The following is a 14,192-nucleotide window of genomic DNA, read 5'->3' as shown; positions in this document are numbered from 1 at the left end:
GGGAGTATGTACTTGTACGTCTTTCTCCACGGCCGCAACTCCTCGAGCATTTTGATTCATCCATTAACCTTGAAGTTATTATGAAAGAATCATTAAGTTATTCAAAATTTAGTATGGACTACTTTTAATTCATGGGAAGCTTACATACAATACAATGTGCTATCATCCATTTATATTCTCTCATATATATAAGAGAATATCATGTATAATCCCAATATTATATATATATATATATATATATATATATATATATATATATATATATATTATGATTGAAACAATTAGCTAAATTTGAGCATTCTTAGATTTCAAAACATTATTAATTAATTTGTAGTAAGATAAAAAAAAAAAAAATTCTTGTGATAGTTTAGTGTGTGCAAACTGCAAAGTATTATTTCCCTTTACGTCAAACATAAAAAACAAATAAACTTAAGATTCAATTTCACAGCGACGCTCATATCAGCTACAAAAAGGACAACAACAAAAAATAAAATAATCCCCACCTAATTACCAACCAGAATGATTTTCATCATGTATATCAGTGTTCAATTACCAATTACAAAAATGCCCGATATCTAATAGAAAGCCTCCAGCTCTCTCATAAAAAAAAATTACAACTATATCTCAGGGCTTAAAACATTAACTAAATTTGAGCATCCTTAGTTTGTGAAAAGTTACTAATTACTAATTAATTTGTAACAAGTTCAAAATTAACCTTTTTGTGACAGTTCCAATATGTGCAAAGTATTATTTCCTCATACTTCAAATAAAAAATAAAAATAAAAATAAACTGGCGATTCAGTTTCACGGCCGCCCGCTCATACATGTCTAAACATCAACTACAAAAAGGACCCAAAACATAAAATTAAAAAAAACCCTCTCCACTTTATAACCAATTACAAGATGTACCACAACATAAATACATTCAGAGACTTACCAAGGCCGTTCCATTTACAAACAACACCTCTGGCAAAAATCTTCTAACCATACATCAACGCAGCACAGAGCAAGTGAACAAACCCCTAAAAAAATATAGATGAGAAAGAAAGAGAGAAACTCATACTGTGCTCTGTTCTGTTCAATTATATGCACAAATACAATGGCGGTCGGTGACGAAACCATTAAAGAGAGGTTGTCGTCGTGCGGGCGGTGGAATTGAAGGTGCTGAGAGTGGCGTCGGTGGTGGAGTTATCGGAGGAAGAAGGTTGAGCACTGCTGTAGGAGGGTCTGACTTTGAGGTCCATGAAGTCGCTGATCAAGCCGGGCTTTGTGATCCTCTTGTCGTACACTTCGGTCTCGCCGCTCAGCATCTTCACCACCGCCGTCATCGACGGCCTCAGCTTCGGAGAGTCCTGCGTGCACAGGAGACCCACTTTCAGGATCCGGACCGCCTCTTCCGCGTCAAAGTCGCCGTTCAGACCCGAGTCTACCAGCGCCACCAGCTCTTTTCTTTCGTATAAATCCCATGTCTGCATTGCATACCAAAACCAATCTGATGAGATTTTACCAAATCAAATCCCTAATATACACGCACAAAAAAAAAAAAAATCGATTGGAAAAGCACCCAAGTAGAGACACAGAAGTGGGCAAATGATCTAGATTCGAGGTGATGCCCCTAATATGTCTGCATAGCGAGCAAACTTTATGGGAATTATGGAAACGTATATCATGATACACCCCGTGAAAAAAAAAAGAATAGATTCCAAATAGACTAAAATTAATCTGAAAAGGCCAGTTCAGATATAAGTAAGGAAAAGCGTACCCTTTCAAGAATGTATTGTTCTCCGACGGGTAGTCTTGTGTTTGTGTTGCATCTTCCGCTGACTATTTCGACGAGCAACACTCCGAAACTGTAGATATCTGCTTTCCGAGTCAATTGGCCTCTTATCGCATACTCCGGCGCCAGATATCCTCTTCAATAACACAACAAAACTTTTAGTAACGAAACTAGGGGCATTACTGTAATTTGAATGTAGTCGTCAGTTTAATTGGGATGTTCATTTTGCTAGTCATGAAATATGCAGGTTTTCTCAGAGCTTACATAGTTCCTGCGACGCGTGTACTGACGTGAGTCATGTGCGACGGGATGAGCTTCGCTAGACCAAAGTCGGAGATCTTGGGCGTGAGGTCTCGATCGAGCAAGATATTGCTGGCTTTGATGTCCCTGTGAACGATGTAAGGCCGTACTTCCTCGTGAAGGAAAGCAAGGCCTCTCGCGACACCCATGCACAACTTAAACCTCGTTCGCCAACCAAACTCGATGTCACCATTGTTATGGCCTCCACCTAGAGAACGAAACAATGCTTGAGAATGAATAACACAGCTCATATATTTAAATATATATATACACACACAACAAAACCATGCTTTTTTTTTTTCTAATACCTAAAAGTGTTTCTGCGAGACTGTTATTCTCGAGGTAGTTGTACACCAAAGTCCTCTGATTTCCTTCGACACAACATCCGTAGAGTTCGACTAAGTTCTCGTGCTCTATCTTCGAGATCACTTCGATCTCTGTCAAGAACTCTTTCACTCCTTGCCTCGACTCGGCTGACAGGACTTTTATAGCGGCGAGTTTCCCATCCTTGAGGCGACCCTTGAAGATCGACAACAAAGAGATGTTAGCTAACAAAACATTGCTATTAAATAAAATTAAAAAAAAAAAAGTAGTACCTTGTATACAGAACCAAAACCACCTTCCCCGATTTTGTTGGCAGGGCTGAAATCGTCGGTGGCGTGTCTCAGCTCTTTGTAAGAATAGAGCTTTACATCATTGATCCCAGACACTTCTGTTGACATGAAGGAGCAAATGGTAAATTCTCAAACGCATAGCTAAACAAAGTCCGAGCCCAGAACAGAAGACTCTCAACTCTCTGTTGAACTTACCATCATCGACATCGAAGCCATATTTTCTCGCAAATTCTGGTTTCCTCCCGAATAAATGCGAAAAGCAAGTCATCGCTGAATCAACGAGTCAACTAATTCTTCACAGACCTGCGACAGAAAGTAGAAACCAATGTTAACACATATGCCTTCCAAAAAAAAAAAGAAAAAAAAATCTACAAGGTTGATGAAGATCGTAACTTGGTTAATGAGTTTGGAGATATTGAAGTGTTCAAATCCGAATAAAGAAGCCATAGACACAAACAAAAACAAATAGGCTAACCGATTTCCTGCTTATCTAGGAAATTCTATATTTGGATAGATATCTATGAACAAATATAGAAGCGGACTTAAAATCAGTTATGTTATATATTAAATATTCTAAGCTCTAAATCTCTGTATAGATCATCGAATATTAAAGTTGGAAATTAATAAAAACCACCCAATCCATATCCATAAATTCGCTAAACTGAAGTAACAAACAACAAAACAAAATCAAATGAAAAGATGAGATGATCACCTGAGAATTTAAAAAACCGAAAGGGGAAGGCGGCTCAGAGAGAGTTTGAGGATTTATTTAGGGATAGATTCTATGATTCATATATATTTGTGAATTGACGAGAAGTGGTATATGAGACCGCGTAATTTATTTTTCTTCTTCTTTTCTTTCAAAAAAAAAAAAAAAAAATTATTTTTCTTCTCTCTCCCTCTCCACTTGCCTTTGAATATGGCGTGCCAGGGCTGGGTAAGGTAATGCACGGCTTAATTATATAATTATAAAACGTGGGTAAAGTCTAGAATGGAGTGGACATGAATTTGTTTGGAGTTTGGACGAGAAATAAGTCTTAATTTTCGTTTCCTTCCTCATCACTTCCTTGAAAAGTCTAGGTCAACGTTCGAGTTCAAAGTATCATAATTTCGAATCATCGGTCCCTGGAATTCTCGTTAATTACTATAATATTGCAACTAACTAACTTCAATTATTTATTACATGAAGTTAAGTGAGCCCGTATGGTTGTTTTTATTTTTGGTTCGTTCAACCCCTATTATTTTTGGCTTTCTATTACATTGAATATTGTCATTGACCAACAACTTTATGTTCACATTATTAATTCTTTTTTTTTTCTTTCCTTTTTATGAAAGATGAAAATGTTTTTTTGAGTCACTTGCTCTCATTCACACGGCTCCAAAAGAACACTGATTGGCAAGTTGAGAGTTCAACTATCTCAATATTTTCTCAAGTGTCCACTAAAAAAGGTGTGGTGGCCGTTAAGACTTGGCTGAGCTAGGCTTCCTATTCCGGTAGGTGTTGTAACGTCTTGTTTGTTTTGGCTTCTTCTTTTGCCTGGTTTATTTTGGTTTTATATTTGTTGCTTGAAGCTCCAATTGTTATTTTTTTTTTTTTTTTTTTAGAGAAGAAACGAACTGTCATTAAACCAGCCTGGAGGCCTTAATATCAGCAGCGATAGAGGGAAGGAGCCACGCAGGGCAGGACAAAAACCAACTATCGCACGCAGGCGAATTAAAAAAATAAGTAGCAATAAAGTTCGCAGCTTCGTCACATTTCCTAGGGACCCAAAGACAGCGAGCAGGGCCTCCAAGAGCGTTCAACTCCATCAGAATGTTGGTGATGATCGGGCCTTGGCGCCCCGAAGTATGCCTTCTAGCAATCAACTGCGTGGCGCGCAGGCAATCGGTCTCCACGGCCGCTAAACGCCAGCCCCTCTCCGTCGCAAAACGTAGCCCTTCCCGAATGGCCAGACACTCCGCGGTCAAGGCTGAATCCACGCCGACCAGGTTAATTGCCATAACCCCCATCACCTCGCCATTGTAGTCTCGGATTACTCCACCCGCAGCTCCACGGCGCGTACGCTCTTCCCACGCCGCATCCACATTGAGCTTCAGCTCACCTGCAATCGGCCGGACCCAAATCGACGGGCGTTTCGGGCCCCCTTCAAGTCTCAGCTCCATCTTCCTAGCGTAGTCCTTGAAGCTATCCAGCCAACACGCCACATCGCTGACCTAAGCCTCTGGAGCTTTCTCAGTGTACTAAAAAAGCCTCAAATTTCGGTCGGACCAGGAAGCCCAGATAAGACCACAAAACAATTCCAAGTTCGAAGTGGATAGGCATGAGGCCGCTCGGAGACACGCCTCTTTGAACGACATCGGGCCAGACTTTTCTACCCATCGCAGAAGAAGAGAACTCCGCCAGATCGCCTGCGCACGGTCGCATTCCCAGATGGCGTGCAACGAGTCTTCCGGCAGGGTGCCACAAAACCCGCAGAAAGGCAGGCATTTCACGCCCTTTTTTCTCAGGTTTCCGAAGGTAGGAGTGGCCTCAAACCAGCAGCGCCACACGAGGTGTTTGATCTTCGGGGGAATCGAGAGAGACCAGAGTTTTCGCCACCAAACAGCCTCCACCTCGCTGGAACACGAAGGACCAGTCGAAGCTCCCATTCTCGCGAGACGATACCCGGACCTAACAGAATAAAGTCCATTTTCCTTGTAGTGCCAAACAGGCCGATCAACGCTGCCCGTCTCGCTCACCGGAATGCTCAGAACAGCCTCCGCGTCGTACGGGGAGAGATAAGTTTCCACTACCTCGCGATTCCAGCCCCCCGTAGACATGAAGTCCGCCACTCTCCACGGGTAATAATCATCTGGTTCTTGAGACGTAAGGAAAAAAGCTCTCGCTCTCGGTGTCCACGGCTTCCCGAAAGCTCTAAACTTCCCTTGGCCCACTTGCCACCTCAAACCCCGGCGAAGAAGGTCCAAGGCCCAACATAAGCTCTTACCCAAGTGAGAGAAGTGATCTTTGCACCGGAGGTCGAGAATAGAGGAAAAGCGAAAGTATTTTGCTTTGATAACCCGGGCCATCAAGCATGTCGGGTAGTGAATAATCCTCCACACTTGACGCCCCACAAGCGAGCGGTTGAAGTCTCTGAGATCTTTGAAACCCAAACCACCCTCGCTTTTAGGTCGCGCAATTAACTCCCATCGTTTCCAATGGATCTTCCGTTTGTCCTCCGATCCTCCCCACCAAAATATAGCAATCAAGCCTTTAATCTCATCGATGATCGTAGACGGGAGCTGAAAGAGACTCATCGAATACGTGGGGATAGCTTGGACTACCGCTTTCACAAGAACCTCTCCCCCCTCCCCCCCCCCCCCCCCCCCCGTCGAAAAAATCTTCGCCCTCCATGAGTGGAGTTGCTTGCGAACACGGCTCGTGATGTTACCAAAAACCAAGGTCTTATTTCTCCCGACACGAACCGGAAGCCCAAGGTAGCTCTCCAACTCCGACGAGAAAGGGATACCGAGGAGCGCAGCCAGCCTCGCCACCGTTCTTTCATCCACATTTGGGGAGCTACAAAAATTCAACTTTTCTAGATTCACCACTTGGCCCGAGCCTTTCTCATACTTCGATAACACGGACCTCAAAGCATGGCAACTACTCTCATTCGCATTGCAAAACAGGAGACTATCATCGGCGAAAAGAAGGTGCGTCACCGACGGAGCCGAGGGACAACAAGAGAACCCCCTCAAGAGACCTAGCCGTTCTTGCCCCCGAAGAAGAGCGGAGAAGCCTTTCGCGCAAATAATGAAGAGATAGGGGGAGAGATGGCACCTTTGTTTAAGCCCTCTCTTGGGGACGAAAGAACCCCCTACTCAGCCGTTGACAACCACGGAATAGATCAGCGTGGATATGCACTCAAGCACCATCGCCACAAGATTAGGACCGAACCCTATCCTTCTCATCATGGCCTCGATAAAGCCCCATTCAACCCGATCGTAGGCTTTGCTCATATCCAACTTAATGGCCAACACTCCCCTATTCCCATTTGTTCTCCTACGAAGCGAATGAAGAAGTTCAAAAGCAACCGCCACGTTGTCCGAAATCAGCCTTTCCGGAACAAAAGCACTTTGGGCTTCCGAGATGATCGAATGGAGAACACCCTTTAGCCTATTAGCCACTATTTTCGTAACAATCTTGAGCATAACATTGCACAAGCTAATAGGACGGTAATCCCTCACCCTCATTGGCTTCTTTACCTTCGGAATGAGAATCACATTGGTCGCGTTCCATTTTTTAATGCTCTCCCCTCTATTGAGAACACCAAGGCACTCGTCTCGAATAGCCGGGCCCACCACGTCCCAACTCTTTTGGAAGAAAAGCGCGTGGAAACCATCGGGCCCCGGGGCTTTCCGAGGACCCATGGCAAAGAGAGCCTTATCTACATCTTCCCTGGAGAACGCCTCTTCCCCAAATTCCCGGTGAGCTTCTGAGAGGCAGGAGATATCTTCACCCGTGATTACGTGAAAATCTTCCTCAGTAGCTCCATTAGATCCGTAAATCTTGGTAAAGTACCTCTCAAAAACGCCCCTCACTTCCACCTCGGAGGAGACCCATAAACCATTTTCATTTAAAATCCCCCGTATGGAATTCTGACTCTTCCTCCTCGACGCCCTAGCATGGAAGTACGCCGAGTTTTTGTCACCACCTCGCACCCAATCCGCTCTTGCCCGTTGCTTCCAATAGTATTCGTCGATGAGGATCAAGGTCTCAAGTTCGCAGCCAAGGCGTTTTGCTTCCCTACAATTGAACGAATTACATACCTCCTTATTGATGTACTCAAGCCTCGCCGATATCTCCTTAATACGTCTTTCCCGATGCCCTAAGGAGGTACGCGCCCACCTACACAGCGCTGCCCGACACTCGTTCAGCCTTCCCGCACAGTCTGTGAACCCCTCTCCAGCCGAGTTACGCTGCCAAACCTCACGAATGATGCCATCGCACTCCGCGGCTGAGAACCAACCGGGCTCAAAAGCCCACCGCTTCTTAGAGCATGATCGAGACGGGTTGACCGACGATCTTTCCTCCGTGTCGATCAAGAGAACACGATGAGCGGACCCCCAAAAATCCAAGACTTCAAAAAACCCCGCTGGAAAGCTACGCTTCCAACTAGCATTCGCGCAAGCTCGGTCAAGCCTACACTTCACATTTGCCTCTCCACTCCGCTTGTTGTTCCACGTCAAGAGTTCACCGTGAAAGCCCAAATCACACAGTTCACGGTCTTCAAGGGCTGCTGCAAACTCTGCCATATCGGAGGCTCGTCTTCTTGTACCACTCACATGCTCGAAGTCGAAGAGAACTTCATTGAAGTCTCCCCCACAAAGCCACGGCGAACTACTCCCGTCATCGAGTCTTCAGAGCAGTTCCCAGGAGAGGTGTCGTCGGGACTCGTTCGATTCACCGTAAAAGCCCGTAAACCTCCAGCTTCTACCTCCGTTGTCGCACATCTCCACATCAATGTGACCTTTGCTCTTACTACGAAAAATTACTTCCACTTCCTCGGACCAGGCGAGATATAAGCCACCACTCCGCCCCTCCGCTTGGACACCCATACCATAACCAAAACCCAACCTGTGTTTCAATCGCTCTATCCTTACTCCTTTTAATTTCATTTCTGAAAGAAAAAGAAGGTCCGGTTTCCGTTCGCGGATAAGCCTCCGCTAACGGCCCATCGCCCGTGAGTTTCCCAACCCACGGACGTTCCAGCACACGATTTTCATTGGGCCCGGTCAGCCCGCCCCTGGCCGGCCGCCGATCTTTCCGAATGGGACAACACTTCCTCATCCATAACCATGCTTTGAGAAGCCAAAACCGGGAGTAAATTGACTTGGGGCTCACCATCTCCCACCACCCTTGTAGTACCCGGCGTACTCCTATCTTCATTTAGAGCAGCCACCACCTTCCGACGCTTACCTGGAGTACCTCGCCGGTCCGATGTTCTTTCCTCGACGAGAGTAGTTCCCTGAGTTGCTCGAGGAAAGGCGAGGGTGGTTGGTTCTTGTAGTTGTGCATTAGCAGTGTGAGTGGGTTCTAAAGATTGACCCACATCCCCCTAGGCGGACCCACCACGGACCCAAGCGCCAACTCTGCTTGGTTAGTCAGCAAACCCCTTTGAGCAAGGCCCAGCTCATTTAAGTGTAGAAGGGGGTTGAGGCCTAATTCAGCCAATTCATTTGTTGGGCTTTGATTGATAGGTGGGCTTGGACCCACGACATCACACAAGTCACTATTAGCACCAGCCAGCTTCCTCTTCTTAAACGCTTCTCGAGCCTTGCGCTTTGCAGAGGAAGACAGAACAGGGGCAGGTTGCACAAGCGGACAAGGAGAAAATCCGGACGAGGTAGGCATCGCAGGTGGACAAAGGGGGTTACCAGAGGGGAAAATCTGATCCTTCCCTTTTGGACGCAGGGGTCTGACCTCCATCCCATCAGCCATACCAGCGCCATCTTTACCCCCACCCACCTGCATATCTTCAGGAAAAGCAGCTCCAGAAAACGAGCCGACCCCGAAGTGGTCCCCACCGCTGAGACACGTCTCTTTGCGCGCGGAGTCAACGTGAGTCGCCTTATCTTTCACCTTGTTCATCTCAGCCTCCTCCGGTAAGAGGCACTTGCTCGGGATAACCGTACGCCCTCCGTTGGTGAAGCACATCGGAATCCTCGATCGCGCGTCTAGCCACGCTCCAAACTTAGGTACTTCCTTGAATCCTTGCTTCCGAATCAGGATGTCAGACACCCGAAGACACTCAGCATCCTCATGCCCCAAACAACCACACTTGTAACAGAAGAGCCCAAGGTTCTCAAATTTTGCTTGAACCCAGATCGTCGGTGAGTTCTCCCTATCCAAGAAGAAACCTGGGCAAAGTGGAACTGTTGTGTTGACATCAACCTGGAATCTCACATTAGGAGAGAACCGATTTCTCCGGTCAATACTACCCTCTCTGACCTTCCCAAAGAGACCAGCAAACTTTTTTATACTCTGCGAGTGCGCGTACGCCGGCAGGATCTCGGAAAGTCTGACCTAAAATGGAGTGTATGTGAAGTCGACCTCGTCGACATTTAGGTTCTTCAGCCACGTCTTGACCACCAGTTGGATTCCCTTGACCGTCCAAGGGCACCGCGCCAAGAAGACCTCTCTGTCAGATCTTTGGAGAAACCTTATCATGAAGATTCCCGGCTTCAGTTCTTGCAGATCAGACGGCCACAACAATACGGAGAGAAAAGTTCATTTTTTGATTCGAAGCTCCAATTTTTATTGGGCGGGGTAGTTCGAGACAATTACATTTCTCACGGTCTCACCAATTTCGTAGATTAACACGACTTCTAGTGATATTATATAATTTTTTCGACCAACTCGTCGTCGTGCCTTCGTCAGAATATCACCTAACAAAATCGATGGTTGAGCCTTGTTCATTTATTACATTGTATAATTCATCAATAAAATATGGTATCACGTGAGATTCATTGAAGTTTGTCATTTTTTGCATCAACGAATAAAACATAAAGGAAATATTTTGTTTTAAACGAGGGGACCAAAATGAGCCTCTAGTCTTGTTTGGCTAACATCAATTAGTAACAAGATTGGAGGTCCTTAAAACCGAGTCCACCGTGGTTTGCCAAGAAATTTCTAGTTTTTCTAATAAAGTGTATAGTTCGTGAGCTGCCTCTCCATCGAAACCGACCCTTAAAGGCTCTCCAGCTTATCACAAAAAGATACGTCTAAATACACTCTATTATAGGTCTGAAGGATATTATCGCCTTAATTAGAGTTTTACAACCGCTTTGAGAAAAGAGACCACTACACTATTAGGACAACTTCGACCATACACGCTCATGCGCTGTAAAAAAAATAAAGAATGTATTGGTGTAAGACTTCGTCCATTTAATAAAATATCCATTGGGCGTGCATTAGGATGGCTATCCCACTTAGTTCGAGGGGTTTTTACTCAAACAGGCAGGTTTATTAGTTGGAATTGGTCTCGCGTAAGACTCGGCCTAGTTGTCAAAGGCACTTTAAACTTCACCAATATATCGGATGGAGCTAGACGCGTGTCGCAAACTAACGAGCAAACAATAAAGGCAACAAGGACGTCTCGTGGATTAATCTTTTTGTATGTATACCTCTACATAACGCAGATATGCATATCCAATTTATCCCTATTTCGTGCAAACAGATATCATTTCTATTTCTTGAAATAAGAGATCTTTCACATATCTTATCTATCCTACAATCTTGTAATTTTCATCTATTATTTAGTTTCCATATTTTATCCTTATTCTTTATCTCGAATCTCATTGATGAAAATTTGAGGCCCATAAATTTAATAATTGGACTTTTAATAATATAAAGTTTATAAATACTTGGCAAGCGGATTTCCAAATCGACATAAGGTCAATGTACTTATCATAGGGACTAGCTTATGAAATCCTGAGGATCAACAAAGACCGTCTCGAGCTTCAATGGCACATTCGAACTAAAATTCATAGCCGATGTATAAAAATTAATGCGTTACCCAAACACCTTAGCATAAAGATAGATAATTTTTTTTTTACAAAGTAAAAATCATTATCATTTTTCATACAAAAGAGTAGCAAGTCATTAGCAAAAAAAAAAAAAAAAAAAAAAAAAAAAGAAGAAGAAGAAGATGACTAATAACTAGACCACCTGAATTATAAGAAAAACTGGTTGTGTTTGATAGTTAACTCAAACTGTTTTTTGTTTTCTGTTTTCTAATTTTTGTAGTTGTACTGAAAAACTGTTTTGTAGTTGTTTTCAAAAAGCTGTTTGGTATAGTTTTCATTTTTGTTTTTGAGAAATTGAAAAAACTGGAAAAACTGTTTGGTACACTTTTGACTTTTTTTTTTATTAGAAATAAATATCTAAAACAGACTCTTTCCTTTTTTTTTTTTTTTTTTTTTATTGTTTTCCATTTATTTACTTGTCTCTTTTTTACTTTATCTCATTCTCTCTCTATTTCTCGATTGTTCTATTTCCAGATTCTTTTTTTATTTCATATGTTTATTTGCCTCCTTTGCTCTCTCTCTCTCTCTCTCTCTCTCTCTCTCTCTCTCTCTCTCTCTCTCACGTGGCTTTTCCTCTTTGCTACCTTCCACCGACCCACTTTTTTTTTTCCTTATCCAGAATACAACTCTTTGTTAGCGTAAACCTCCATTGATGACCACCGAAGTGACCCTACCAGCAACTACTAAATATATCCTCTTGAAAAAATCTTTAGACAAAGCCAAATAAAAAAAATGACAATATGCAGTGAAATTGTCTAGCTGATTATAGACAGACAATTTTCTTCAACAGATTCACACACATACACGCGAACAGGCGAGACAAACAACGCATACACTAATTTTTCCCTCTTCGCTACCCTCCACCGACCCACCCAAATCCGAACAGAGACATACGATAAGGACGAACGGAGAAGAAGAAGATTCACTCACCCAAAACTCCGGCGTCTCTCTCTCTCTCTCTCTCACTCGGATCTGCGTTGTTCGTACCCTTCAGAGTTTTTTTTTTGCTCGACAAGGAGAGTAATGAAAGAGAAGCTGAGGCCACGCGAGAAAAAAAAAACAATTTCGAAAAACACCATTTTTTTATTTTCAGTTTCCTTTACCTATTTTCAAAACAACTTAAATTTTTTTAAAAAATTTTACCCGAAAACTGAAACCAAACAGCCTATTCACTTTTTATTTTCAAATTTTTTAACTTCAAAGTCAAAAACAGTTTTTGAAATCTATACCAAACATCCATAGTTCCCATACTCAATGATCGACCAATCAAAGACAGAGATCCCATCAGTAGAAAGAATAACTAAATACGGTGAAAGAAGTCCTTTTCGAAAGAGACCACAATTCGTGACAAGTTAACATTGAAAGAATAAGTCGGCGTGCTAATGAAGAAATGAAATCTTTTGTTAACGAAATCTAAATTAATCATCATCAACTCCACAAAACCCTCCATTTAACTGATCATATGTTTTATCCATGTGGATCGAGATTTAGGCTAATTCATCATTTGGGGTCTAATTTTGGCGTTGGTTCAAAAGCAACAATGATATTCTCATTAATCAAACAACCATGAACAAAAGCACTCCGTAATCCTTGAAAATAGATAATATTTTATTACCACTAAGACATCTTTACTGTAATGGAGTTGACAAAATAGGTACCATTCAAGAAAATAATGCAATAATATTCCTCAACTGTCAACTGACTCCGAAAGCTTTTGACAATAACTCTCGCACAACTAGCACAACTTGCACATCGCTACCCTGACAATTTATACACTGTACAATAGGCGATTTTGCGCTTTAGAGTGTCACTACCGCAAATAATAGAGCTCTATTGGAGAACTATAAAAAAAATGTAGTGAAACCTTTTAATCAAGGGCTTCAAATTTTACTTCATTACGATGAAGTTAGTGAAGATTTAGCACATCATCATATATTCATTTTTTTCAATAAAAATATAAATGATTTTCTTTAGTTCAATTTTGATTATTTACTTTAGCTAAATATTTATATAGTTCTTATCTTTTCTTGAATTATTTTTAACTTTTAGAAAATTAAACATACTGAGTAAAAGATTTTTAATTAAAAGTATTATTAGTAAAAAAAACTAAATCAAAATTAAGCGTTGAAAAATAAGAAAAATTGTAAACAAAAAATAAGTCAAGTACAATTATACACGGTAAAAATTATAAATAGATGGATTTGTTTTATTAATAAACTCTATTCAATAATTAAATAATAAAAGAGAAGACTCGTTGATCAAAACATTTGAGAAATTTTTTGGTTCATAAGTTAATGTATGAAAATCATCGAGTAGAATTAAAAAGATCCAAAAAATTGACAATTATTATTATATACTTGCTAAATCTTGGGTATAATCAACTCACGATAAAAAAAAAAGATCAAACATTATAAAGACAAACAGTAACATAGAAAATAAGAAAGCTTTCCATTTACACTCTCGAAATTTATTTATTATTATTTTTATAACTAGATTTGTTTGATATATAGATATTTTAACTTAAATCTTCATATAATCGGTCTAAATCACTCTTTTTAAAATTATAGGTCTTTTAGCTACATAGCCATTTGACTTATAGTGTTTTGTATAATAATCAACATTTTGTTAATTTTCTGTAAATAGCTAATTCAATTTATTTATGGCACTAAAAAAAGACAAAAAAAAAAACAGGAATGTTTTTAGGTATTTTTATCTTTTTGAGTGTCATAAATAAGTTCAGGTGATTATTTACAAAAAAATTTTACAAAAAATTGGTTATTTAGCAATTCTTATACTTTCGGCGGCTTATTTGGCTAATTTTTTGTAAAATTATTTAAAATATTTGTTATTTTAAAGAATGTTAGCTCTTAAAAAACGTTATTTTCCCCTATTCAAAAAAAAAAAAAAAAAAAAGAAACCCGTTATTTTCCCAT

The 14,192-nt window shown here is 41.4% G+C and overlaps 2 protein-coding genes across 2 annotated transcripts; both read right to left on the bottom strand.

Moving 5' to 3' along the window:
- Positions 1 to 880: 880 nt before the first annotated feature.
- LOC149401079 (Protein kinase superfamily protein) lies at positions 881 to 3,649 on the bottom strand. The gene is made up of 7 exons (XM_089613458.1): positions 3,404 to 3,649; positions 2,887 to 2,994; positions 2,674 to 2,789; positions 2,386 to 2,596; positions 2,042 to 2,285; positions 1,763 to 1,913; positions 881 to 1,469 (listed from the first exon to the last, which is right to left on the bottom strand). Exons 2-7 carry the CDS (start codon positions 2,957 to 2,959, stop codon positions 1,122 to 1,124), a joined length of 1,143 nt encoding a protein of 380 aa, XP_089469584.1. The 5' UTR covers positions 2,960 to 2,994; positions 3,404 to 3,649; the 3' UTR covers positions 881 to 1,121.
- Positions 3,650 to 4,314: 665 nt separating this feature from the next.
- LOC149401078 (uncharacterized) lies at positions 4,315 to 4,854 on the bottom strand. Its single transcript, XM_089610596.1, has one exon. It carries the CDS (start codon positions 4,852 to 4,854, stop codon positions 4,315 to 4,317), a length of 540 nt encoding a protein of 179 aa, XP_089466722.1.
- Between the last annotated feature and the right edge of the window lie 9,338 nt (positions 4,855 to 14,192).

The sequence above is a fragment of the Urtica dioica genome, chromosome 4 (assembly GCF_054948205.1).
Source record: "Urtica dioica subsp. dioica isolate 48M chromosome 4, U.dioica_male_clone48M_v1_H2, whole genome shotgun sequence".
Lineage (NCBI taxonomy): Eukaryota > Viridiplantae > Streptophyta > Magnoliopsida > Rosales > Urticaceae > Urtica > Urtica dioica.
Note: the sequence above shows the minus strand (reverse complement) of the source record. Positions and strands in the feature narration are given on the sequence as shown.

What these genes read in the sequence shown, in the direction of transcription:
- LOC149401079 (XM_089613458.1), bottom strand. Translation starts at nt 2,959, where the DNA reads ATGACTTGCTTTTCGCATTTATTCGGGAGGAAACCAGAATTTGCGAGA. An exon ending in GTTTTGGTTCTGTATACAAG is followed by an intron (nt 2,597 to 2,673) that starts GTACTACTTTTT and finishes TCGATCTTCAAG; the next exon opens with GGTCGCCTCAAGGATGGGAA. An exon ending in TCTCGCAGAAACACTTTTAG is followed by an intron (nt 2,286 to 2,385) that starts GTATTAGAAAAA and finishes TTCGTTCTCTAG; the next exon opens with GTGGAGGCCATAACAATGGT.
- LOC149401078 (XM_089610596.1), bottom strand. Translation starts at nt 4,854, where the DNA reads ATGGAGCTGAGACTTGAAGGGGGCCCGAAACGCCCGTCGATTTGGGTC.